General features: G+C 44.9%; 1 protein-coding gene across 3 annotated transcripts in view; it reads right to left on the reverse strand.

Annotated features, from left to right (window-relative positions):
• The window catches only part of RALGAPB (Ral GTPase activating protein non-catalytic subunit beta), a 157,579-nt gene extending 134,482 nt beyond the window's left edge, over positions 1 to 23,097 (reverse strand). Inside the window, exons 1-2 of one of the 3 annotated variants that reach the window (XM_068263927.1) lie at positions 23,020 to 23,097; positions 1,982 to 2,193 (exon numbers count right to left, since the gene is read on the reverse strand). In XM_068263927.1, coding sequence (XP_068120028.1) covers positions 1,982 to 2,167 — 186 coding nt within the window. In that variant the 5' untranslated portion in view covers positions 2,168 to 2,193; positions 23,020 to 23,097. Of the gene's footprint in view, positions 1 to 1,981; positions 2,194 to 22,797; positions 22,956 to 23,019 lie in introns of those variants that run through there. The other 2 variants (XM_068263928.1, XM_068263926.1) reach the window with 2 other exon arrangements.
• Positions 23,098 to 27,686: the final 4,589 nt, after the last annotated feature.

Here is a 27,686-nt window from a genome sequence, read left to right on the forward strand (position 1 = left end):
TGTATACACTAACTCTTTGTAGCCAGCAATGCAGCTCAGCAAATACTTTTGATTGCGAGACTGCTGTAGCTGCAGTACTGGCTCCAAAGCTTCTAACCTCACAACCCATGCAGAAATAAAGTAAGCAGAGTCAGATGATCTGTGCAAACAAAAAGAGACTGGCTGCTGCCTCCTCCTCTGTGACTACCCTATGTGGGCGATTATGAAAGGGGAAAAGTGGTGGTGGTGAGTGCGGGCCCAGCAGAGATAGGTAATTTAAGCTGCCACCTTGATGCGCTGTACGCTGCTCTCCATGTCCTTAACACTTCTGCCTTCCCAGCTGGAGGCTCCACCAAAAGTGTCAGGAAGATGGAGAGCAGCATGCAGCACATCGGTGAGATGCAGCTAAATAGGCGAGTTCATCTCTGCGGCAGCCTGCGCCTACCAACTGAAGTTCATACTCGTCAGCTCATCCCCATAGTCTGGAACGCTTTCTGTCCAGTAAATCTCATAAGGAAGATAAACTATAAGAGACAGTCAGGCAAGGTGCTTTCAAGAGGTCTTTTGCAAAACGTACAGATGTGCAATGCCCAGCACATTGTACAAGGCTAATTAATGTAACTACGGTATACTATCATATGCAAATATTAGTAAAGTGCACCCGCAACCACTGTGTTAGCAACAGATTTCCAATGGTTATCTCCAGACACTGTCAAATGGGCAAGTTGACCAGTTAGCTAAACACAGTGCATAAGCCTAGTTCACACTGGGGTGGTTTTCAAGAGCGTTTCAGTGCTTTGCTGATCACCGGTGATGTAACAATGTATCCCATTCTCACTGCAGCGTTTGCTATTTGTATAAATCACTAACGTGCTGCATGCAGCATTTCGGCCACAATCGCATTTATGTTCCCCCCTAACTGCAATAACTATCTGAATGTGAACTAATCTGAATGAGAACCAGCTTTGTGCAGGTGTTTCCTTCTGAAGGAGAAAATAAAAATTACAAGGTTAAAAAAAAAACAACACAGCTGTTCGACTCAATCTCAGAGTTTATCTCCCCCCCCCCCCCCCCCCAAAAAAAAGCCGGGAATAAACACTTGGAAACGATGCTAGCTTCTTCATTGGCAGCTTAACTAAGCTTTATGAAGACTTTACAGTGCAAGTTAAAGGGAACCGAGGTGATAGTGTTATGGAGGCTGCCATAGTTATTTACTTTTAAACAATACCAATTGCCTAGCTATCCTGCTGATCTATTTGGCTGTAGCAGTATCTGAATCACACACCTGAAACAAGCATGCAGCTAATCCAGTCAGAGCACCTGATCTGCATGCTTGTTCAGGGTCTATGGCTAAAAATATTAAACACAAGATCAAGAGGACCTTCCTTAAAAGGAAATAAATATGTCGGCCTACATATCCCGCTCACCTCAGGTTCAGTTTAAACTTACCTTACAGAAATCATCCTGTTAAAGGGACTCCGAGCACCTCTCACGGGCATGCCTTTAAAGCCAGACAAATTCCAACAAAATCGTGCAATGACCCCTCTGGAGGAGCCTCTTGCAATGGCCATACATGTCACTTCCTCTTCCTGCTTAATTCAGTGATGCACTTCTCTAACAGAGAAGACAGGGGTGACACGGAAGTTATAACATAGCCAAGATGGCAGGAAAGATTTTTAAATTGAAATCGAAGGAAAACTATTTGGTGTAGAACAGCGATTCAGGCATCAAATGAAAGAGGGGAGCACCAGCTACAGAAAGGTATGCATCTTTAAGTACTTTGCAGTACTGGTCGGAGTCGTAAAGGCATGCCCATGAGAGGTGCTCGGAGTCCCTTTAAACAATAGCTGAAAGCCATGCAGTACAATCCCTTGCACGTCTGATAAAATAAGAGCAGACTGTGCAGTGAACATGGGTGTATTAATAGAACAATCTCCAAACACTGGGGAGACAGCCTGAGCTATTTTTATCGAGGTAAGGCTGCTGAATAGGGAGATCTTACCTCTTTATCACTTTTCAGAATACTCTCACTTCCAGGGGAGGGGGAAACGTTAAGTAGCTGTCCCAGCGGACGCACCACTGAGTTGGCGACTTCGCGGCCCACATTTTCAGGATAGCTGTGCAGCACGCTGGTGTGACCTTGGTCATTCTTTATAACGAGGTGCAGCGTCCGCCACTCCGAGTACATGGTGAAAGCTTTGCAAATCCCGCTGCCTGCAAAGAGGAGATTAACCGTCAAAACAGAAATAGGCTTCAATAAAAGTTCTAATGCTGCTGCCTCCCACTAAGATGCCCAACTCACAACTCAACCCAAAAATACTAATAGCAACCAGGAGGATAAGTGAATATCAAAAGTATATAGAAACAAATGGATTACAGAATGCTTGTTTTTTGTGACAAATATGCATAGGAAACTGCACTTTTTTTTTTTTTTTTTTATATCTGTTGGCTCGACTAGGCTGCAGGTCTAGGCTACATTTTCTGGCATCGCTGCATTTGCAGTAGAAAATATGTGTCATATGTAAGAATGCAGAGTTGAAGTTCACAGGAAGTAGGTGGGTGGGAAGCAATCGTAAGACCTCGATCTGCCAACAGTTAACTGGTCCAACAGTTAACTGGTCCAACAAAAGAGGTCCATATTTGTGAGGAACTGTAGTGAAAACAATGTAATGAATTCAATTTTCCCCGCAATATTCATCTATAAATGATAGTCAGTGTTTGCCCATTGTAAAATCTTCTCTCCCTGATTAAAGAGGAACTCCAGTGAAAATAAAGTAATTAAAAATGCTTCATTTTTACAATAATTATGTATAAATGATTTAGTCAGAGTTTACCCATTGTAAAATCTTTTAAATCCCCGATTTACATTCTGACATTTATTACATGGTGACATTTTTACCTTTGGCAGGTGATGTAGCTGCTGCATGCTTTTTTGGCAGTTGGAAACAGCTATTTCCCACAATGCAACAAGGTTCACAGACAGGAAACTGCCAGGAGTACCACGGTACTCAGAGTGTTTTTGTGGGAGGGGTTTCCCCACAATATCAGTCATACAGCGCCCCCTTATGGTCTGTTTGCGAAAAGGAATAGATTCCTCTTGTAAAAAGGGGGTATCAGCTACTGATTGGGATAAAGTTCAATTCTTGGTCGACGTTTCTCTTTAAGGGCTCTTTTCCACTATAAAACGCGATTGCAATCGTTTCAAACCAGTTTCCTCTAATGACATTGAGCTACTAAACTCCGTATGGTAGAGCTCAATCGCATCCAAAACGTAGTAGAACGACAATTGGCTAAAATCAGGATGCAATCGGATCGCACTAATCGAAATGGCTACTGCCGTTACTATTAGTTGTACAGTACCCTGCATTTTGCAATCCAGTAGCAATCGGAATCAGATAGCAAAATGCAGGGTAGTGGAAAGGGGCCCTTAGAGCTTGTTCAGAACCTAGGGTGTTTTGCAGGGCTGTGGAGTCGGTACAAAAATCTTCCGACTCCTCAGTTTATGAAATCACGACTCCAACTCCGGGTACCCAAAATGGCTCCGACTCCTCGACTCCGACTCCTTAGTTTATGAAATCAACGACTCCGACTCCAACTCGGGCTCCGGGTGCCCAAAATTGCCCCGACTCCGACTCCACAGCCCTGGTGTTTTGCAGGTAAAAAAAAAATAACGCTACGAAATCGCTAGTGCAATGAATCCTTATAGGACAGTTCATATCAGGAGGTTTCATTCGCTTTCCGCTCAGCAAAGCGCTGCATGTACCATTTTTGGGCCAATTTAGCTTCAATGGAAGGTATGGGAAAAACGCAAAACACTCACAGATTGCTTTATCCGCCGATTATCCTGCGATTGCATTTGCGCTTTTAAGAATAAATACATTGTATTTATTCTTTTCCAGGTCAAAGACTTCACTTTCTTCCCTGCGTCAAGGAGTGAAAAATCAAATTGCTCTGCAAAAGCGCTCAACACAAAATCGTAGTGCGCAGTGGAGCGCCGGGAGGGGGAAAAAAGTGCAAAAAATAAAATTGAAAATCGCTGGCGTCAGCGATTTCGATTTTAGATGTGAACAAAGCCTAAGGGCTGGTGCACACCAAGAGTGGTTCTGAGTGTTTTTAAAAATGCTGGCGGGCCGAAAACCACTTGGCTAATGTATTGCAAAGGGATGGTGCACATCGTTTTTTCCCCAAACGCGGGTCCTGCAGTATTTTTACTGATTTCTGAGATGATTCTGCCTCAATGTAAAGTATAGGAAAGTGGAAAATCGCTCTGAAAAGCACTAGATCAGAGTGATTTTCCAAGCACTTTTGTTACAACAAGCTGTTCAGTTACAGCTCTACTGTAACAAAATATAAAAAACGCTACACGAAAACGCTCCATAACGATAGGCATGTTTAGACAATTGCTCTAAACAAGCCTAGAATCACTCTGAATAAACGCTTCAAAAACTGCTAGCGTTTGCAGATCCGCTACTGGTTTTTGGTGTGCACTGATCCTCATATGAATTTTATCACAGGCGGTAACATCTTTAGTACTTGCAGGTGATTTTCAGAATGTTGTTTTTGCAGCATGTTTTACTTGCAGAATGTTTTTTTTTTTCTGAGAATTTCAAAGCCTGTACAACACACCTGATCTCCCAGAATGCTCTGGGGTGAGAATTCCACATATCAAAAATCAATCACAGGGGGTGAGGTAACAGATATACAGATATAGGAAACTATGATAATTAGCACAAAAGTGGTGCATGTTACTAGATGTTGTAACAGCGTCTCTTTAATATATGCAAACCAATGTTAGCCCCTTACACTCAAAACCATACATGCTGCGACCTGTAACACAAAACACTGACGAGGAAAGAGATGGAAGATATTAATTTTCCACAAACCACTGCAATGTTCTTGAATTAAAGGGAGCCCAAAGTCAAAGTGATATGGAGGTTGGCATATTTAGTTTCTTTTAAACAACCAGTTGCCTGGCTATCCTGCTGATCCTCTGTCTCTAATACTTTTAGCCATAGACCCGAAAAAGCATATGCATATGCTTGTTCCAGGGTTTTGCCACAGACACTACATATGCCAGAAGATCAACAGGACTGCCAGGCAACTGGTATTGTTTAGAAGGAAATAAATGTGGTAGCTTCCATATCTATCTCACCTCAGGTTCATTTTAAAGTGTGCCCAAATTAAAAATACAAGATTTAGGAAATAAAATCTATTTTCTAACTTATAATAAATAGCAGCCTTTTTTCAGCTGCATGATGACAAATATAAAATATTTTACATTTATTGTTACCCCTCCCTTCCTTTCATATTGCCGGGACAGAATCCGGCAGACTGGTGGAGATAAAAAACCGAAACACAGGCTGCTACTGATGAAGTCACAGGGGAGGTGATCTCAGCTTGTGTGAGATTTCACATAGATGACGCCCCTGTGAGGGAGGGTAGCTGATGACAAAAACACCCATGATCGAAACCCCTCCCACTAAGCTCAGAAGTAATGGCTGCCACCCATATAACCCTAGTTATGAAAAGAGAAGGGTGAAAAGCATGCACTGAAATGATCATAGGAGTGTTTATTTATCTTTGTATGTGTCAGAGTGGTGCAACTAAATATTTTGAATTAAAAAAAATGTTTGGGTTGGGTCTGCTTTAAGCCAACTCTCCAACAACCAAGGTATGCTCATCCCAGTTGGCCATACATTGCTTGCCCTACACCGTCCCGCACCACTCAGCAACCAGATATTTTACTAATCTAATAGGCACAATTGGGGTTTCTACCTGTGAATAAAGGGAACTTACACATGCATACATCAACCAGTTGCTTTTTCAAGGAGCACCAAACTCTTAGGCTATGTTCACATTATAAATCGCCAGAGCTATCACAAGCGCTGAGGGCCCTTTCACACCAGAGGGCTTTTTCGGCGTTTTAACGCCACGGTCGAAGTTGGCGTTTTCCTAGGTAAAATAAAGTCCATAGACTTTCATTTTACCATTCACACTAAACGCCGCGTTTTGGAGCGTTGCGTTTCAACGCTCCCAGGCGCTTTTTCTGGGCCTACCGCGGCGTTTCTCATTACAATTGATTGTAATGTATAGGCGGTAAAACGCCTTCAAAACGCCTTGTAAACGCCTGCAGCCAAAACGCAGCGTTTTAGCCTTTCACCGCTGCCTGTAGTGTGAAAGAGCCCTGAGCGATTTATTGAGCTTTTTTTAAAAGCGCTTTTCTCTTTACTTTGCGCTTAGAAAAGCGCTTTTGCTGATCGATTCATTTTTTCACTTTTTGGCGTCAGAACTCTTTGACCCGGAAATGGATAAATACAATGGCCTCAATTCACTAAGCTTTATCGAACACTTTATCGAACGTTTGATAATTTACCTCATGGGTAAAATCTACGGTAATTTTGAATTCACTAAGGGGTCATAGATTTATTGAACATATTACTGATAAAACATTCGATAAATCTATAACACCTTAGTGAATTCAAAATTAGATTTTACCCATGAGGTAAATTATCAAACGTTCGATAAAGTGTTTGATAAAGCTTAGTGAATTGAGGCCATTGTATTTATTCATAAGGCTTCTTGCACACCAAGACGTTGTGTTAGGTGCCACGTTAAGGTCGCAGAACGTGCACCTAACACAACGTATGGTGCTGCAAGAGCCGACGGTAGAGTGAGCCGCGTTAGGCGGCTCGATTCCTATAATGTCTCCCAGAGTGGCGCTGATTGGCCAGCGGGACCACGTGATGCGGAGCGAGACACTCCGCATCACGTGGTCCCGCCGGCCAATCAGCTGCCGCCAGTGCAGTGAATATTAAGTAGCCATGTGCGCGGCTACTGTAGCTGGCTCTCCCCGCCTCCTCTCCGCCCCCCACTGCGCATGTGCAAACAGTCTAACGCGGCTATAGCCGCTCCAACGCCGTAGCATGCTGCACTTTGCACCGAACGTGCAGCATTACATGTAACGCAACGTGGGCTGTGTGAACAGCCCACTTGTGTTACATTGCTGTGCGTTGGGGGAGCGTTACAGGCGCACTAACGTGCGCCTGTAACGTCTTGGTGTGTAAGCAGCCTAAAAGTGCTCTGGAAATAGCTATACAAAGCGCTTTTTTACTGTGCCACTGTAAAGCCACGTTAACCGCTTGTACCTACACGTGCCTGTGTGCTAGTTCCCTTTATTTGAAGCTTATGAACCCCGGTTGTACCCAGTTTTAAATTCAACTTCAGATGTTGAAGTGTCCGCTTGCTCGCTGAGTGCTGCGAGATTGTGTGATTTTTCTAATAAAAAACACTTCTTTGTTACAGCTGATATAAATCCTGCAACAAATCTGCAGTTTGTCTACTTTCTGATTTTATGGAGGCAGATATATTGTTAACATCCTGTGTTTACAAATTAGCTGTTCTGCTGTTGCAAAGGAGACTCCTGAGCTGACACAGCTGAGGGATCAAATTACAACTGTGTTTTGTCACAGATGAGGGGGGGGGGGCTAGACAGGCTGAACTCTCTAAATACATACAGGGTGAATTTCTCTGTTTTTTCCTTCTGTCCTGTGCAAGTGTTCAGGTCTAATGTAGACAGAAGGCTTGCTCAGTACATGTGGCTTAATGTTTATTTGCAAATATCTGTAATTAATCCTATTTTTAATAATTGCAGTACAGCTGAGATGAGAGGTATACAGAGGCTGCCATATTTATTTCCTTTTACATAAAACCAGTTACTTGGCATCTGCTGATCTTTCTAGTCAGTAGAGACTGAATCACACACCTGAAACAAGCACGCAGCAAATCTTGTCAGTTTTTTGTCAGAAACCTCTGATCTTTATGCTTGTTCAGGGTCTGTGGCTAAAAGTATTAAGGTGCATACACACTCGTACTACATGGAGGTGCATGGAGGTTTATGAAAACTAGCACACCCATCCGTACCCTATAAAGCATAGCTAACATGAGTCAAAGCTACCCAAGGTAAGCACAGTTCCAAATACCCTTGTATCTTGTCCATTCCTATCTTTATTCCCAGTTTTCCATATATAATCACTCTCTGAAAAGTCTGACTTTCGGCTAAAGTCAAATGTTTGGGCAGGAAGAGGCAAGCTTACTGCAATGTTCTCCTACCATTACCCTCCCAATCCCTCCCCTTAAGAGCGGACCTGAACTCAGAACTTCCTCTCTGCTCTAAAAGAAAAGCAACAGCATAATAACCTTTACCCACTTCGCATCCAGACCTTGTTTTCCCCTAATGGACCAGAGCAGTTTTGACGCTTTAGCTGTGTCCCTTTTTAATCAGCAATAACTTAATCTGTACTCGTGCCACTTAAATGATCTATATATCGCTATTTTCAAGACAACCTAACCTTTCATTGGGGAGTATTTGGTCCCAAGTAAAATGTTCTTCATGCATTTTAATGGGGGGGGGGGGGGGGAAATGCATTATTTCTCAATTTTGACCAATTTCTGCTTAAAAATGAAAAGTGCTATTGACATAAAAGCTGTGCCACCAGTTTATGTCATCCCAGTATAGATATCCAGATGTGTCACCAGTATCACCCCCCCCCAGGTATAGCCAGATGTGTCCCCAATATTAGTCCCCCAGCATAGCCAGATGTGTCCCCTGTGTTTGCCACCCCCAGAATAGATTGACAGATGCACCCCAGGAATAGTGCCCCTCCTTTATAGCCAGATGTGTCCCCGGGATCAGAATTACCCCATTATAGCCAGATGTACCCCCAGGATTAGCACTGTCCCCCCATTATAGCCAAATGTGCCCCTAGTATTAAGTTATGTCTCCCCATTATAGCCAAATGTGCCCCCAGTATTACGTTATGGCCCCCCAGGTGCCCAGATGTGCCATATTAAATGCCCCCCTCCCCTCGGTTACCCAGATGTCCCCCAGTCATTTTAACCCCCCCCCTTTACATATCTCCACCCCCAAGAATTGATAGCCAGATGTCCTCCCCCCCCCCCCCATCAGGCAGCCCCCTCCTTGCACAAATCATAAAACAAAAAAAATGCACCAGCAAGCAGCCTCTCTCACCCTACCTCGTTCCTGCGACTATCCTAAAGTCCGAGCCTCTGATCCCTGCCCTGCAGTCAGCTGCGCATTGCCGGTTACCTGGGGCCCGGCTTGATGACGTCATCAAGCCGGGACCTGGGTAGCCGGCAATATGCGGCTGACTGCAGAGCGGGGATTGGAGGCTTGGGGTTCAGGATAGTCGCAGGAATGAGGTAAGGTGGGGGCAGCACGGTGGCGTAGTGGTTAACACTCTCGCCTTGCAGAGCTGGGTCCCCGGTTCGAATCCCAGCCAGGGCACCATCTGCAAGGAGTTTGTATGTTCTCCCCGTGTCTGCATGGGTTTCCTCCGGGTACTTCGGTTTCCTCCCACATCCCAAAAACATACAGATAAGTAAATTGGCCCTAGACTACAGTACTTGCACTAATACAAACATAGACATATGATAATAGTAGGGATTAGATTGTGAGCTCCTTTGAAGGACAGTTAGTGACTATATATATATATATATATATATATATATATATATATATATATATATATATATATATATATATATATATATATATATATATATATATACACACACATATATACTGTACAGCGCTGCGTAATATGTTGGCGCTATATAAATACTAAATAATAATAATAATAATAAAGGTGAGAGAGGCTGCTTGCTGGTGCAATTTTTTTTTTATGATTTGTGCACGGAGGGTGACAGATGAAGGATCGCTGCAGTTGACTACTGCAGCGATCGTTCATGGGAGGGGGTGGACTAATTGGCTACAAGGGAACATGTTCCCTTTCACCAATTAGTAATGCAGCCGACAGTGCCTGTGTTAACATATTAGTTGTGTCTGCCCAGGACTGCTGAATTCCTGTGCTGACACAGATGAGAGATCAAATTATACTTGTCATTATTTACAGATGAGGGGTAATTAGACAGGCTTATTTATTTAAGTATTTATATAGTGTTCTATCAGTTGTACTTACCTTGTATTGTCATTTTATATTAATAAAACTTTTGATTGATGAAAAAGTATTTATATAGTGCCGACACATTACGCGGCGCTGTACAGAGTATATTGTCTAGTCACTAACGGTCCCTCAGAGGGGCTCATAATCTAGTCCCTACCATAGTTAAATGAGTATGTATGCAGGGCCAATTTGGAGGGAAGCTAATTAACTTATCTGTATGCTTTGGGATGTGGGAGGAAAAAGGAGTGCCTGGAGGAAACCCACGCAGACACGGGGAGAACATACAAACTCCTTGCAGATGTTGACCTGGCTGGGATTCAAACCGGGGACCCAGCGCTGCAAGGCGAGAGAGCTAACCACTACGTTACCGTGCTGTCTCTCTGAACACACATAGGGTGCATTTCTGTTTTCCTTGTGTCCTGTGCAAAAGTTAAGGTCCACTTTAAGGGGAAGTGGAGGAAATGGGAGGGTGAATGGAAGGAACACTGCAGCAGGGCTCGCCTCTTCCTGTCTGAACATTTAACGATCCAAAAGATATTTTTCAAGGAGTAATTACAGGGACCAAGGTGACCGAGAACCGGAGCAGACAACGCGCAGAGGTATTTGGATCCAGCATGAACATACCTCTGTGCCTACCTTAGATAGCTTTGCCTGGGGTCCGGTGTACTTTAACCTCCGTGGAAGTAGGATTCTCTCCTGATTTTAGGGTTTAAATGCGGTACATTTTTTAAATTAGCTAAAAGCAAGAGAAAAAAATAAATAAATCATACCCCAGAGTCTGCAGCAGCTAATTTAATTTAGGGATCCGTGTTTTTCTCTTGTTACTAGTTGTAGGCGGGGCTGTCGAGTCAGTACAAAAATCATCCGACTCCTCAGTTTATGAAACCTCCGACTCCAGGTACTCAAAACTGCTCCGACTCCTCAACTCTTTCAGCTGTACCAACTTCCAGCAAATTATTCTGACTTTACAGATTAGGTTAATGCCTAAAGTGTTAAAAAAAGCACACAAGCTATAAACAGCCAGGTACCATGTCTGGAACTCTCTTTCCAAGGTAACCTTCAAAAAGTCACGTTTAGCCACCTGAATGGAATGTAAAACAAGCAAAAACTAACAATAAAAGGCAACTGTGGACTCTTGTCAGACCAATGCATGTTTTGGGTCACTCTGTGAATGCACAGGGCTCTTAACAGTCATCCACTCCAGGTTGCTAAGAAACAACTGGACTGCAAATCTCTCCCCTTTCCCCAGGGCTGAAAGGTTTATCATATGAGAAGTTTTAATAACAATTCAAATAAAGTTATATAAAAGGAATAAAGAATTGTATTTCTTTCTTTAGAAATGGTGCTTTATATCTAATTGTTCTTTAACAGCCTCCAAAGACTAGGTCACTCAAGTATCAAAGCTTTTGCACAAGAAAAAAAAAAAAAAGTAAATTGCAGCAGTGAAGTTGATTTGCTAGGGCTATGTCTTATTAGGCAGCAAAAGTTTCCAATCTGAATGTTCTTCCTTGCACAATGGCCCAGTGCACACCAAGCGTTTTTGGTAGCCTTTTTAAAACCGCTGCCGCCTGTGAAAACACTTGGCTAATGTATCTCAATGGAATGGTGCACACCGGCGGTTTGAGGTTTTTAGCAAACCGCAAACGTGGGTCCTGCAGCATTTTTGCGGTTTGCAGAAGCGTTTCTGCCTCAATGTAAAGTATAGGAAAAGCTCAAACCGCACTGAAAAACGCTAGATCAGAGCGGTTTTCCAGGCATTTTTTGTTACAGGAGCTGTTCAGTAACAGCTTTACTGTAACAATTTATGAAATCTGCTACACAAAAACGCTCTAAAAAACGCTAGGCATGTTTAGAAAACCTCTCTAAACAGGTCTAGAATTGCTCTGAAAATCTGCTTCAAAAACCTCTAGCGTTTTGCAGATCTGCTAGAGGTTTTTGGTCTGCACTGGGCCTATGGCAGCTTCCTTGTCCAGATGCCAAATCCCCTTCAATTCCATATTCTACAGCCTTATGCTAAGTACGCACTATGAGACTTTCTGGCAGATCGATTATTTCCAACAGGTCCAATCTGAGTTCCAATCGATTTCTGACTGTTTTCTATTCACTCCTATTGGAAATCTATCGGAAAACGATCAGAAATTGGGGGGGAATTGAAATTCACGTCAGGGATTTCAATTTTAGATGTGAACAAAGCCTCAGGGTTAATAACGCGTAATTCATCAATGTCAAACTCTGCACTCCCTACCCCGGGGAAAGCTGCTGTGGCATTTCTTTCTAAGGTCTTCTAAAGGTGCTCTGGCCACACCCATCTGTGGCCTTATTGGTCGCTGTCAAGCTGGGGGCGGGCCACGGCAAACCAGGTGGGGGTGGCCAATCTTTCAAAAAAATGTCCAATGACTGCTAATGGGGGAGCGGAGCTTCACCTGACTAATGAATTACACGTCAGCTGGTGAGCCATCAGCCCTGAGACCCACCGATCCTGACAGCATTAAAGGGGTTCTGTGGTATTATAAAAATCAAACAAGCTGACACTTACCTGGGGCTTCTATTGGCCACCTGCAGCTGTAATGTCCCGCGCCGTCCTCCTCCGATCACCCATTCCCCGCCGCCGGTCCCGGCTTAATATTCATCTAAACAGATGAATAATGCTCGCTCCCGCTGGCGTCATCAGGAGCTTACTGCGTAGGTGCAGTATGAAGTTTTCTGCCGATGACGTGCACAGCCGCAGTGTATTCACTCGTGTGATTACACGGGGAACGGTGGCGGGGAACGGAGCATCGGAGGACCGCGTGGGACATTACCGCTGCAGGGGGCCGATGATTTTGAAGTACAGTAGTTAAAAACAAAGACAATGGCAAACTTAATGCAACATACTGTATATATTTGCGTACAAGCCTAATTTTTCCGCATAAAAAATGTGCTGAAAAGTTACCACCTTGGCTTATATCAGAGTCAGTGGAGCAAAACAGATGGTGAAGCAGGTTTTGTTACTGGCAGAGGAGTGTAAGGATTATGCACTAGTGATCCTGCTCTTACCAGCTTGCACCCTGCTGTGTCCGTGCCCTCCATTCCCTGCAACATGGTGTGCAGAGTGTGCTGCTCAAGACTACCTGTGTCCCCCGGCTTGTGGAGTGGAACATGCAAGCAACGTGTCAGAGGTGCAATGATCGGGGATTCTTCCTGTGTGGCAATCGCTGTGTCTCATATCTATGACACCACCTAGTGGCTTCTTGAGACACAGCTGTATGATCCTGGGGCACATGTGGCTATGGGGAGGGGGCTGACTTGCATTGTGGGGAGGCTATATTGGGGAGGGGGCTTATACATGAGTCAATCATTCTTTCCTGGTTTCTGAGGGAAAAGTGGCTTATACATGGGCCAGCTTATATGAGAGTATATACGGTAGTTTTATTATTGTATACAGTCATGTAAAAACAGCTTTTTGTATCTTTCAAGGCCGTGTTTTTTACAGGTTGCTTGAGTTCTGGATAACTGAGACTAATGCATCATGTTTTTTTTCTGCAGAAATGTGGGCGATATAGCTAGTTGTGACTACACTTTCAGTGCACCTGAGGCGGATATTTTTGTGTTACATGGAACAAAGAGGCATGTTCATTTCCTAATGCCTTGCCTCTGTGTCCCCTTCGCAACGCTCTCTGTGTCACCCGCGCCCCGCTGCACTCCCTCATGTATATTAACAAGCAGCTTGTCGGTAGACTAATAGGGAAGGGACATCCTTTAATATATAGTAGCAAATATATCGGCGCCAAGGGACAATGGAACCGCCGCTGAGAAGAACAATGTCCAAAAGTTCAGAAGTCAGGCATACATCAAAGGTCAGCGCAGGTTTAGAAAGTCATTGTATGTAGGGAATGGTAAATTCTTCACCACAATATATCAAATGCTCAGAGGTAGGTATCCGCCAAACATCAAAACTAGAAAAGGCTTACCAGCTCCCAACAACCCACATTATAAGGTTGTGAAATGGCTCATGTCACAGATAACGTCCAGGGAACATCAGACGTCGTGAAGATCCAGTGGACATCCGTGTGGAGGTAAAGTTTCAGGAATTTATATAGGAAAACAAAAACGGCAATATCTAAGCGTAGCCCGTTTATTTAGATAAAATTTCTTTAAAAGGCAGTAGACATAAAAACGATAACTCACATACGGGGCCCATAAACAGGGAACCCCAGAAGATTACCGCGCATGTAATGGTCAATCGAAGCTCAATAGACAATGGTGCCGCCTGTTACCTTCCCGACCGGTTTCGCAGTCTTGCGTCATCAGGGGAGAAAAAACCCCTGATGACGCAAGACTGCGAAACCGGTCGGGAAGGTAACAGGCGGCACCATTGTCTATTGATCTTCGATTGACCATTACATGCGCGCTAATCTTCTGGGGTTCCCTGTTTATGGGCTCCGTATGTGAGTTATCGTTTTTACGTCTACTGCCTTTTAAAGAAATTTTATCTAAATAAACGGGTTACGCTTAGATATTGCCGTTTTTGTTTTCCTAGATAAATTCCTGAAACTTTACCTCCACACGGATGTCCACTGGATCTTCACGACGTCTGATGTTCCCTGGACGTTATCTGTGACATGAGCCATTTCACAACCTTATAATGTGGGTTGTTGGGAGCTGGTAAGCCTTTTCTAGTTTTGATGTTTGGCGGATACCTACCTCTAAGCATTTGATATATTGTGGTGAAGAATTTACCATTCCCTACATACAATGACTTTCTAAACCTGCGCTGACCTTTGATGTATAAGGGACATCCTTTGCCGGAGAGGAAATCATGTGTAACACTTCTTCCCTGCCTCTCAGAGCCCTCTCACGGGCTCTGCCCCGCCCATTCCACACCTCTCCGCTTTGTACTATCGAAAACTTACTGGTTACTGGCCAACTCCTTGGTTCGGGTAGTATGGAGTATTTTTCAGTATTTTAACTGGCTCGGATTTGCTTTAAAGATGATCTGTATAAAAAAATAAAAAAATGGCCCTGGGGTAAGTACCCCCAGGGGAACTTTTTTTTTTATTTTATTTTTTATTTTTTTTTAGTATAGTCTCTTCAAAATTAAGCAGTTTGACACTACAATACAATTGCTAAATGGCAATACTTTTAGCTACAGGGATAAAAAAAAAAAAAAAAAAAAAAAAAAAAAAAGCAGGAGAATGAAGACATGCACATTGCCTGGCTGATCCACTGCCTCTAATAATTTAAAACCCTGAACAAGCATGCAGATCAGACGTTTCTGACAAAAATCTGACAAGATTAGCTGGGAAAAAAAATCTGACAAGATATGTATGAGGATCTGCAGATATCATAGACTATGAATGCATTTTGCAGGAATGGATCTTTTGCAGGAACAGATCTTTTGCAGATAATGATCTTTTTAATTGTGTACGGGCATCTTTGTGTGCAGCATCTTGCAAAGATTTTATCTGATGGGGAGTGCAGCTCCATAGAATAGACTGTGTAGAGTATGGCTCTCATACTACATGGAAGGGGGTAAAATTGGTCTGTGATCTTGACTTTTATCTCAAGTGTGTATGAAGCATTAGGCTTGTTTTCCACTGGTAGTTGAACTGTTCAGCAAGCAGTTGCCAGGCAGCAGAGAGGCATTTCACTGCCTAACAACTGCCCATGGAAAAGAGGCCTTAATGGGTGAAAAATATCCTTATTTAGGACTCTTTTCCACGGCAGTTGAAAGCAGGGCTGTGGAGTCAGAGTATTTTGGGGTACCTGGAGTCTGAGTTGGAGTCAGAGTCGGTGGTTTCATAAACAGAGGAATCAGAGTCTGGAGTCGGATGATTTTTGTACCAAATCCACAGCCCTGGTAAGTATTAGACTAAGGAGTCTTGAGTCGAGGAGTCGGAGCCATTTTGGGCACCTGGAGTCGGTGGTTTCATTAACTGAGGAGTCGGAGTTGGATTCGGATGATTTTTGCACTGACTCCATGGCCCTGGTTGACAGGCAGTTAACCAGGGCCATGGAGTCAGTGCAAAAATCATCCGAAGGAAAGGACAAAGGAAAGAAGATTAGATTATATAACAGAGATAATACAGCCACTGTGCAACTAGGAAAGGCTGCAGTAAGACTGACCACATTAGTACAGGTATAAGAACTTATAGGATAGAAGAAATGAGGCTGAAGATTTTGTTACTGAGTCTCTTTAAAGAGAATCTGTATTGTTAAAATCGCTCAAAAGTAAACATACCAGTGCGTTAGGGGACATCTCCTATTACCCTCTGTCACAATTTCGCCGCTCCTCGCCGCATTAAAAGTGGTTAAAAACAGTTTTAAAAAGTTTGTTTGTAAACAAACAAAATGGCCACCAAAACAGGAAGTAGGTTGATGTACAGTATGTCCACATATAGAAAATACATCCATACACAAGCAGGCTGTATACAGCCTTCCTTTTGAATCTCAAGAGATCATTTGTGTGTTTCTTTCCCCCATGCACTGAAGTTTCAGGCTGCTCTTTTCTTCCTGCAAACAGCTTTGCCCTTGTTTGTAATTCCTCAGTATGTGAAAGCCCAGCCAGCTCAGAGGACGATTTATCCAGCTTGTAAAAGATAAGAGAGAGAAGAGAGAAGCTGCTCTAATCCTAAATAACACACAGGCAGTCTGCATAAAGGGGAGTTCATAGCAGAACCACAACACTGAAGAACTTGGCAGCCTTCCAGACACAGGCTGACAAGTCTGACAGGGGAAAGATACATTGATTTATTACAGAGACTGTGTTAGTAGAAAGTGCTGCAGTTAGCCAGAACACATTAGAATAGCTTTTGGAACTTGTAGGATGATAAAAAAACAGGATGCAATTTTTGTTACGGAGTCTCTTTAAAGTGAAAACAAATGTGGCTAGTTATCTACCTGGGGCTTTTTTCAGCCCCCTTAAATCCTCCTGGTCTCATCGATGCACGTTGCTCTGTGCTCCCGGCTGTCCCCCTCAGAACAATGCATGGTTGGCACTGTGCGTCACGCCTCCATCGCGCTCCCGTACCTGGGAGTATATTGCACTTGCACAGTAAGCAAAAATTGCTTCTGTGCATGTGCAGAATGCTCCCTGCCGCAGGAACACTATGCAGCCAGCACCATGCATGCGCAGAGGCCGCCGGCCAGCTTACGGAGGGGGATCGGAAGCAGCACAGAATGATGGCGAAGGTCCAGGAAGACTTCAGGGGGGCTGGAAGAAGCCTCATGTAAGTAACTAGCAATATTTTTTTTTTCTCACTTAAATAGAAACTGTAACCAAGGATTGAGCTTCATCTCAATCAGTAGCTGATGCCCCCTTTCCCATGAGAAATCTTTACCCTTTCTCAAACAGATCATCAGGGGGCTCTGTATGGCTGATATTGTGGTGAAACACCTCCCATAGTGTGATGTCAGCACTTGTTGCATTGTGGGAAATAACAGCTGTTTCCAACTGCCAAAAAAGCAGCAACTCCTTATACAGACATCATCTGCCAGCAGTAAAAATGTCACCGTGTGATACATTTCAGAATGTAAAATCGGGGAGAGAAAAGTTTTCTTTCATTAATAAATAATTTATTGTAAAAATTAAGCACTTTTTTTCATTATTTTTACTGGAGTTCCTTTATAACCTCTTAGGGCCCGTTCACACTACACGCGTTTCCAGCCGCGTTTTGGAAACGCGTGCGGGTGGCCCGACACGCACGACATCAGACAGTGCATAGAGTGCACTGTCTGGTGTTCACACTGCATGCGTTCCAGGCCTGTGCGGTCCGGGAACGCATGCTGCACGCAGATTTAGCAAAAACGCGCGGCTGTCCCATTCACTTTTCAGTGATGGGATCAGCCCCGCAACGCATACAAACGCGGATGGCGTGCGTTCGTACGCGTTGCGTTCCACATGCGTGACCATCCGCGATTGTAATGTGAACCGGCCCTAAGTACAGGTTTACAAGAGCCTCCAAGATGCGTTCCATAAACATAACCACCTACTTACATAAGTTATTGTAGTCAATCCTTGAATATCAAGTTTCTTTTGTCTTGAAGGACAGCCTAAAATTACATTTTCCGGGCTGTTGACCCTTTACCATGGAAATGAGCTCAAGCAGACTTTCAGAATGTGTTCCAAGCCCCCTGCTGTGTGAACTATAAGCAAAAGCACAGACCAGACACTGTGCTTCTCCTGTCATGTCCTGATTGGGGATGGTCACAAAGATGCAAATTCTTCTGAGTTGATGGTGGATTGTGAAAATTATGTATGCACATTTTCAGCTTGAAAATTGACCAGTCAAATGCCATCCCGGCAGGAATCGATTGGTCCAGTTTCAAGCTGCATACATTTGCATACAAGCTTTTCATAACCCTGCATCAACAATTATTTGCATCTCACGAACCACCCCCTACTCCTGATATTCAAAGATTGGAGATGGTCACCTGCCTAGACAAGTGTTTAATTCTCCTGAAGCTGATAATGTCAGAAGAACAAAAATGTATTAATAGGAGTAAAGGACAAATAAGCCTATGGGTCATACAATCCAATTACCATTTGATAAATCCTATGGGGTCTGGGGGAGAGGAATAAGAATTTGATTGAGGTTCTAACGCTTCCACCAGCATTAACAGCATGTTAAGTTTTCATTCCCATTTTTTCTGCTTTAGTTTTAGTGGTTTGACACGAACCAGAATAAGCAAGGCTTGAAACAAAAAACTTTGCAAAGGACTAATCATCTCCAAAAACAAACGTTTGAGGCTTCACATTGGAATGTTGCAGTGCGATGTAACACATCAAATCGCACAATTGTAAGTCTATGCAACGTTCAGAGTGCCTCCTCTGCAATGCAATTTAGCAGACTAAAGTATCCCATTGCACTGAATGTCACATGTTGCTGCATAACACGTGTTAACAGCGAAGCATACTTTTCAGAAATGAAGGCACTGCCAGAAAAAATAACACAGAGATCTCAATAGCCCGTGTAGTAATTTAGCAACACCAGGTAATGCAATAGGTATGTAAGAAAGCCACTCACAAATAAGGGTTGCAGCACTAGCAACCACAGTATAAGGGAAGTGAGGAAAGCCCACACTCACTCTAGCCTTTTGCTGTTTGCTGTACACCTTTAAACCGCACTGCATCCACCACGTTGCATAGGTGTTACAGTGCGACGGTCCATGTTGCAGTGCGGCCATTATGTCGAATCACTGTGAACACAGGCCCCCAAAAAACGTATGCAAAACCTAAGAGAACTTTGAGGCCCCCCCCCCCCCTAAAAAATATGAGGGGTAAGGGATACACTGGGAGCAACGAGGCACCCTAAAAACAGCTAAGAACTGTCGTAAAGGTATGTAAATGGTTTACCTCAATTAAGAAACTTGTATGAGGTAAACAAGTTTGCTGTGGAGTTGGTAAATCATCCGGTTTATGAAATCACTGACTCCAGGTACCCAAAAATTACTCTGACTCCAACACCACAACCCTGCTTAAAGAGGAACTGTAACGGCAAAACGTCCCCTGGGGGGTACTCACCTCGGGTGGGGGAAGCCTCAGGATCCTGATGAGGCTTCCTACGCCGTCCTCTGTCCCACAGGGGTCTCGCTGCAGCCCTCCGTACAGCCGTGACGTAATATTTACCTTCCTGGCTCCTGCGCAGGCGCTCTGACGGCTGTCGGCTCCGAAGTAGGCGGAAATACCCGATCGCCGTCGGGTCCGCTCTACTGCACAGGCGCAAGTCTCCGGCGCCTGCGCAGTAGAGCGGACCCGACAGAGATCGGGTATTTCCATCTATTTCCGAGCCTAAAGCAGCCACAGCGCCCCCGCTGGAGCCAGCAAAGGTAAATATTGAAATTACAGTCGGGCCTGTCGCCGGCTGTTCAGAGGGCTACAGCTAGACCCCCGTGGGACGCAGGACGGCGTGGGAAGCCTCATTAGGATCCGGAGGCTTCCCCCACCCGAGGTGAGTACCCCCCAGGGGATCTTTTTGAAGTTACAGAGTCTCTTTAAAAGACAACGCGTTTCGCTGGTGCTTACTCACTTCACCAGGTAAAGTGACAGTGGGGTGTATGCAATAAACTGTGTTAGGTAGAATTACGGGTGCTAGTCTACTTTAGGGGACCCAGCAGGAAACTTCTTAGGGAACAGTTCTCCAATCACAGGACCCTCTTACATTATTTGGCCAATCACAACGCTTTGCCTGCAAGTGTTCTTTACTACGGAGCAGTGCTTTTCAGCCCTGCTAGATTTGGGCGCAGCCATAGACTATAATGGGAATCGGTCTATAGTGGCGCTCAGTGAGTAACGTCGGCTCCGTCAAAAGACGGAGCGAAAGTTGCTTAAAAAACACAATAATTCGGCCTCCAGCAATCGCTGGAAGCCAAACTATATCATTCCCCCACCATCCATGGCGGCCTGGAGGGGGAATAGTAATTAATACGGCCTGGACTTGTGCAGAAGCAGGATCAACCATATAACAGCTGTATCCTGCGCCCAAGTCTACCGGCAACAATTTCATATGTATGCCTTTACTACAACCTAAAGGAAAGCTAGTAACTCGAGAGGGTGCCGTCCACCCAATCATGTTATTTACATTTCTCTATGAGGTTTCCTGCTGTGTCCCTTCAAGTAGACTAGCATCCAATTACCTGCATAAAGTCTAGCGTACGATAAGTAGAGCGTAATGCATCACAATATGTTCTACTTATCATCCTGTAAAACTTTACATTTATTGCATGACCCCTGTTATGCAGTGCAGACACTGTCACTTGACCTTAACCTCCCTGGCGGTAAGCCCGAGCTGAGCTCGGGCTATGCCGCGCAGGGGAAGATCTCAGCCCCTGGTGAGGCGATTTTCATTCTGTAAATTGCTGTGCGCGCAGCCAGCACTTTGCTAGCCGCGCACACAGCTTGATCGCCGCCGCTCTGCGGCGATCGGCCGCACGCAGCGGCTGAAGAGGGCCCCCCCCCCCCCCCCCCCGCCAGAGCCCTGCGCTGCCCGGATCAATGAGTTCCGGGCAGCGCTATGGGCTGGATCGGGTGTGCCTGACGTCAGGACGTCGGCTGACGTCCATGACGTCATCCCGATCGTCGCCATGGCGACAGGAGAAGCCAAACAGGGGAACGCGTTATATACGCGTTCCCCTGTTTGCTATAGATGCCGGCGACGATCGGACTAGAGGGCCACATGCGCCCTCTAGTGGTGTTTCATGTAGCTACCACTCTGGTAGCTTTACATGAAACATTAAAAAAAAAATAAAAAAAAAATTGGAATTCTGCAATTTTTGCAGAAAAAATTAACCGCCAAGGAGGTTAAAGGACCACTATCACGAAAAAAGTGAGCTGCTAAAATCTGAAAGAACCGACAGGTTTTGAGCCAGTCCATCTCCTGATGGGGGATTCTGAGGGTTTTCTTTGTTTTCAATGGTTATTCCAGAACAACAGTTGCAAAGTCTAACTGACAAAATAGTGTGCAAGCGATAGGCCTGAAAGATAAATCGAATTTAAATCGAAATCGTGATCACCAAGGTCACAATTTCAGAATCGTCAAAGCGGCGAATATCGCGATCACGTCATTTCCACATGGGGAAGTTTGAAGAAGCGCCTTCAAACTTTCCCAAAGTCCCAGTGCGTGCAGCCCACAGCGTTAGACATACCTTGCGTCATCTGTCGCCCTCTGCCGGCTCTTGTGCTTGGCAAAACAGGAGGCGAAGTGGATAGACGGGCATCGCTGGACTCGTGCTGGAAACTATGTCCAGAACTGATGCAGCTTGGGGGACAGAGGAGGCACAGAGAGAGACACAGAGGGGGCACAGAGAGAAACAGAGCGGGCACAGAGAAACAAAGGGGGCAAATGAGAGACCCAGAGAAGGCATGAAGAGGCAAAGGGGGCACAAGGAGAGACAGGGAGACAGAGGGGGAATAAACAGGCACAGAGAGGGGAACTAAGCTTGATTTGAAGGAAATCGTGAATCGAATCGAAATCGCAATTTCAGACAGAAATCGCTCAATTCAATTTTTTCCTAAAATCGTTCAGGCCTAGCAAGCGAGTAGGGAGGCTGGCATCTTACTATTTTGGTAGTTAAACTGCCGTTCAGGAAATGCTGTTGTAAACAAAGAAAACTCTGAGAATCCCCCATGAGATGGACTGGCCCAAAACCTGTTGGTTCTTTCAGATTTCAACTGCCTACTTTTTTCGCAATAGTGGTCCTTTAAACCTCCCTGCCGGTATGTTTATTTCTGAACTTTAAGTTCTAAAAGCAGGGCAATTTTTTCACAAGCTTTTAGACACTCTGAGGTGCGGATTTCTGGCCCGAGCCTGACTTGGGTACCGCCAGGGAGGCGAGAAGTGACCATGGACCTGCATAACACGTAGCCTTTGAAGTGTTAATATTGGAAAACGTGTTTACATTGCATAATTTTTCTCCATTGAGGTAAGCCATTTACTTACCTTTTGGGTGAAATTTAGCTGTTTTTACCCATTTTAATTAGCACCTATTTTCTTACTCAATCTACAACTGCTGCAAAAACGTACCACCTTTCTGTAAACCAGAAAGTGAGCAAAATTATCCCAGGTGGGGACAGCATTAAAAAAAATCCTAATCAAAAAGTAAAATAATTTCTCCTAGAGTTCCTACAGCTCCAGTCCAGGGCTATGCCTGAGCTGCACAGGACTCCCCTTCAGAGGCAGCCACTACAGGCTGCTCACAGGTGGGCACAAATCATGCTGGCATTTGCAGGAACAACGCAGGTAATAATCATAAAGTGCATTGCTGGGACTTGTAGTGCCACCACAGATAGCTTGGGAAGTCCAAATACCCTCCCCCCTCCAATATGAGTCAGGGGGATGTCACCTGAGCCCTCCCTCACCTCATCCAGTGCTGTCCGCGCACCTCCCGCCCCAAATCGGCTCTCCCTGCGATTTCCAGGCTCGTCCGGGTCACCGCTTCCGCAACCCGAAGGGCGGATCACCCACAACCGCTGCAAGATGGCTGGCCTCCCGTTCCTGTCACACGACACAGCACAAGCGGCGCAGCCATTGGCCAGCGACTGGCGAACAACTCGGGTTCGCCAATGGGAAGCACCACTTACAGTGACTTCATCAGGAAACGAGAGAGCTGGTCTGGGGCTCCTCAGCGAGGCTTGAAACGCTGCTTGTTGACAGTGACAGTTCTGAAGGGAGACGCGCATGCGCAATCGCTGGACAATGGAAAGGGCGCAGAAGCAGCCTGGCGATGGGATGGTCCTGTCTCCTCAAAATATACATATTGTAATATTATAGTTGTATAATACACATACATTATAATTAGCAAAAAAAAACTTAGTCTGCAACATAATATTGCCCACTGTTTGCGATTTTCCACGATGATGCTTGCATGTGTACGTAAAATCGGTGCAGAGAACTGCATTAAAGGGGCACTATGGCTAAAAATTTTAAATATTTACAAACAGGCAAATAAGAAGTACATTTTTTTTCTAGAGTAAAATGAGCCATAAATTACTTTTGTTGCTGTCATTTACAGTAGTAGGTAGTAGAAATCTGACAGAAGCGACAGGTTTTGGACTAGTCCATCTCTTCATAGGGGATTCTCAGCAAGGTTTTTATTCTTTATAAAGATATTCCTTAAACAATGATGCTGGCCAGCTTCCCTGCTCGCTACACAGTTTTTTGGCTGTTGAACAGAGCAACTGCCATTCACTAAGTGCTTTTTAAAAATAAATAAATCCTTGAGAATCCCAGAGATGGACTAGTCCAAAATCTTTCGCTTTTGTCACATTTCTCCTACCTACTGTAAGTGACAGCAACATAGGAGAAAAGTAATTTATGGCTCATTTTACTCTGGAAAAAAACGTACTACTTATTTGTATATGTTTGCACATATTTTAAATTTTACAATTTTTCGGCTTTGTGCCCCTTTAATGTGGACCAGTGACAAGTGCTGGTTGCTGGCGGCACCTGTCACACTTGTAACTCTGCACAGAAATTTTTTTTTTTAAACAGAACTAATATCAATGGGCTAGTTTACACTTGAATGTGTTTTTTGCGTGCAGGAAAAAAAAACCTGACATCCTGCAGCATAATTCTGCATATTGTGTGCGTGCTAAAGTGAATCTGTAACAAAAGAGAAAATAGCCCCTGGGGGGTAATTACCTCGGGAGGGAGAAGCCTCTGGATCCTAATGAGGCTTCCCCCGTTCTGTTCTCCCTCCAGTAACCAGCGCTGGCAGCCCCCAAAAAATGAGCAGACAAGCTTGTCGGCTGTGGCGCAGTAGCAGCTGCAATATTTCGCGCTCCTGAGTAGGTGCAGTATCGGTTTTCCAATAGGCTCCGGCGGAAATAGCCCAGCCCAATTGGGTCCGCTGATTTCATGGGCGTAGCTAGAGGGGGCGGGGCAGAGCTGTGGGGGGCTCTTAACTCCTAACCTTCCCTTCCCCCTATACAGGGGACTATACTTCAGATCAAGTGTTTTTGTGGCTACACTCATTATGAGTGTGAAAATCACTCAAGTTTAAGCTTAAAAGAATGAGCTACAAGACTTACCTGAATGCAAAAGGCCTGACCTTTTGTGCCCCTAGGCAGTGCATGTTGTAGATCTCCTTTCATGTGCAGCAGTGCCCCTCACATTCCGGGCACTGGCGTAACAATAGGGCCTGCAGCCTCTACCCCCACGGAGGGGCCCGGGGGGCTGGAGGGGACGCAGCATGAGGGGAAAGCCATGCTGCACTTCAGCGGGGGGTGGTCCACCCTCCCTCACCTCGGGCTCTGCGCTCCCCTCCAGCGTTGAATAGTTTGTGTATGCAGGCAGCGGCAGATACATACCTTCCGTACGTTCCAGCGTGGACGTTTCTCCCTCTAGTGTCTGACGCGACTTCCTGTATAAACAGGAAGTGCAGCATGGCTTTCCCCTCATGCTGTGACGCCTCCAGCCCCCCAAAACGTCCCCAAGTGGGTGGCCCGCTTAGTATTTCTGCAGGGGGGCTTGGTGGGATCTTGATACGCCCCTGATTCTGGGCTTGATTCACTAAACCATGATAACTCAAATATCACACCTTATAAAATAAATCACACCTTATCAAAGTTAACACACCTTATCAGAGTAGCATAGCGAGCGCTACAAACTTATGCCTGCTAATTTGCAATGGCACTCGTCCTGCCCTGAGCCCCTGCAGGCTTGTAGCGCTCGCTATGCTACTCTGATAAGGCGTGATATCTTTGATAAGGTGTGATATTTGAGTTATCACGGTTTAGTGATTCAAGCCCACCATGTGCAGTTCCCTCTTCTATGTGTATCATGCATTTAGTGTAGCGCCTCTCTTTTATGAACAGCACCGTTGGGCATCAGTTTCCATTTTTCTATGTGTTGTTCCCTATTTCCAGCCTTCTCTTTCCTATGTAACAACTCCTCTTTTATGTTCAGGTGCCCCCTTGGGATGCTGCCATCCTAGGCCCGAGCCTTTGTGGCCTTTCCAGAAATCTGTCCCTGGATAGCTTCTTACTGATAAGACCGTTGCCCGGGTCATCAGCTAGTAATTTAATAAAACAGGCTGAAAAAAGCGTGAATCGGAGGGGTTGGCCCTAGGGCTGCGCAGCCACACTCGAGGCCAGGCGGACTGCGCAGCCGCGGCCAGAGGACGCGGCCATCTTTGAAGAGGCAGGAGAGCCCGACCCGGCCCGTGGGGTCGGGAACCAACCCGGGGGGATAATGAGCGGGGGGACCCGGCGGAGCGGCACGTAGGGCGCGGACGGCGTCCTCCGTGCCTGAAACGACCATGCAAGTAATTAACTTTTTTTTACTCCTCTTGGCCTCGTAAGTCCTTTAATATTGATTGGCTTTTTTAGGCTCCACCCACTTTTCCTGAATATTAATCCCAGTCACCCAGTAACCAACTGTGAAAGGTTTGAGAACCCTTCCATTAAAAGTGAAGAAGGGCTGCAGTTTATATTTTCCCAGGGAAATCTGTTTTTGACTCTACACACTTTTTGTAACCTTCACACACAGTCACTCAATGACCAAGTTTGTGAGTTTTCGAGTTCCTGGCATCATAATTGTGTGAATGGAAGCAGTTTATCCAGCAAAGAAATCTGATTGGCTGTTTGTGGCTCCGCCCCTTTTAGTGAATTTGAACCCCAGTCACTTAATGACTGACTGTAGCAGGTTTGAGGCCTCTGCCATTAACGGTGTAAGAATGAGAGCAGTTTCAATATTCCCCTTGAAAATCAATAGGTGAATTTCGATTGGCTATTGTAGGCTCCACCTACTTTTCTGAATATTAATCCCAGTCACCCAGTGACCAACTGTGTCAAGTTTGAGAACCCTGCCATTAACAGTGTAAGAATGGCTGCAGTTTATATTTTCCCATGTTAAAGGTTAGTTATTTTGGGCTGTTTTTAACTTTTACATACAGTCACTCAATGACCAAGTTTATGAGCTTTGGGTTCCTTGGCATCAATAAATTGAATTTTTTCATTGAAATTCAACAAATCTGGGCTGTTTGTGGCCCACCCCCTTTTCAGAATTTAAACCCCCGTTTCCCAGTGACTGACTGTACCAGATTTGAGGCATCTGCTATTAACAGTGTAAGAATGGCAGCAATGCAAATATTCCCCTTGAAAATCAATAGATGAATTTTGACTGGCTGTTGTAGGCTCCACCCAATTCCCTGCATATTAATCCCAGTCATCCAATGACCAACGGTGTCAAGTTTGAGAACCCTGCCAATAACAGAATGGCTGAAATCAGTCTAAAAAATCAGATTGGCTGTTTGTGGCTCCATCCCATTTAGTGAATTTGGACCCTAGTCACCCAATGACTGACTGTATCAGGTTTGAGGCCTCTGCAATTAACAGTGGAAGAATGGTAGAAACGTAAATATTCAACCTTGAAAATCAATAGGTGAATTTTGATTGGCTGCTGTAGGCTCCACCCACTTTCTAAATATTAATTCCAGTCACCCAGTGACCACCTGTGTCAAGTCTGGGAACCCTACCATTAACAGTGTAAAAATGGTTGCAGTTTATATTTTCCCATGTAAAAAATGTAGTTGTTGGCACCACCTACTTTTTCTAACCTTGACATATAGTCACTCAATTACCAAGTTTATGAGCTTTGGGGTCCTTGGTATCAGGGCTGTGCAGAGAATCATCAAGGGGGGGGGTGCTCTAATTTGAAAAAGTGGCCCTAATCGATCAATCGTGCTAAATTGTGTATATAATACTCCCTCTCCAGAAACCATTAGGCAGTCTTAACCCCTTCCCCCCTTCACACACACCTTTATAGAAGTATCAGGCAGACTTTGTGTCTTCTTCCAACCAACTCCTTTGGCGCCACCACCCTCAAATCAGCAGTCATAGGTGCCCACTGTTAGAGTGGGCACAGTGGAGCCCACGGTGGAAGCACGGACTCACCTTTTATTACGGGGACCTCTGTCCCTCTAGATCAGCACCCAAGCTTATTTTCAGGCAAAGAAGCAGTGGTTGCGAATATGCAGTGGTTGCTAAGCAGTAGTAGATGCAAAAGTGTCAAGGTGCAGTAGGTGCCCAGATGCCGTGGGTGGTAAGATGCAAAGGTCCACTTTGTGCTAAGTTGCAGTGAGTGATGAGATGCCAAAGTACAGTCTGTGTCAAGCTACTGTGGGTACCAAGGTCCAGCTTGTATTGGGTGTTTATTTGCAGTGGGTGCTATGCAGTATTGGGTGCTGAATGAGTAGCAGATCGTGATAAACAATAGTGGGTGCCATGTGAGTGCTAATTGGTACAGG

Source organism: Hyperolius riggenbachi, chromosome 12 (assembly GCF_040937935.1).
Source record: "Hyperolius riggenbachi isolate aHypRig1 chromosome 12, aHypRig1.pri, whole genome shotgun sequence".
NCBI classification, from domain to species: domain Eukaryota; kingdom Metazoa; phylum Chordata; class Amphibia; order Anura; family Hyperoliidae; genus Hyperolius; species Hyperolius riggenbachi.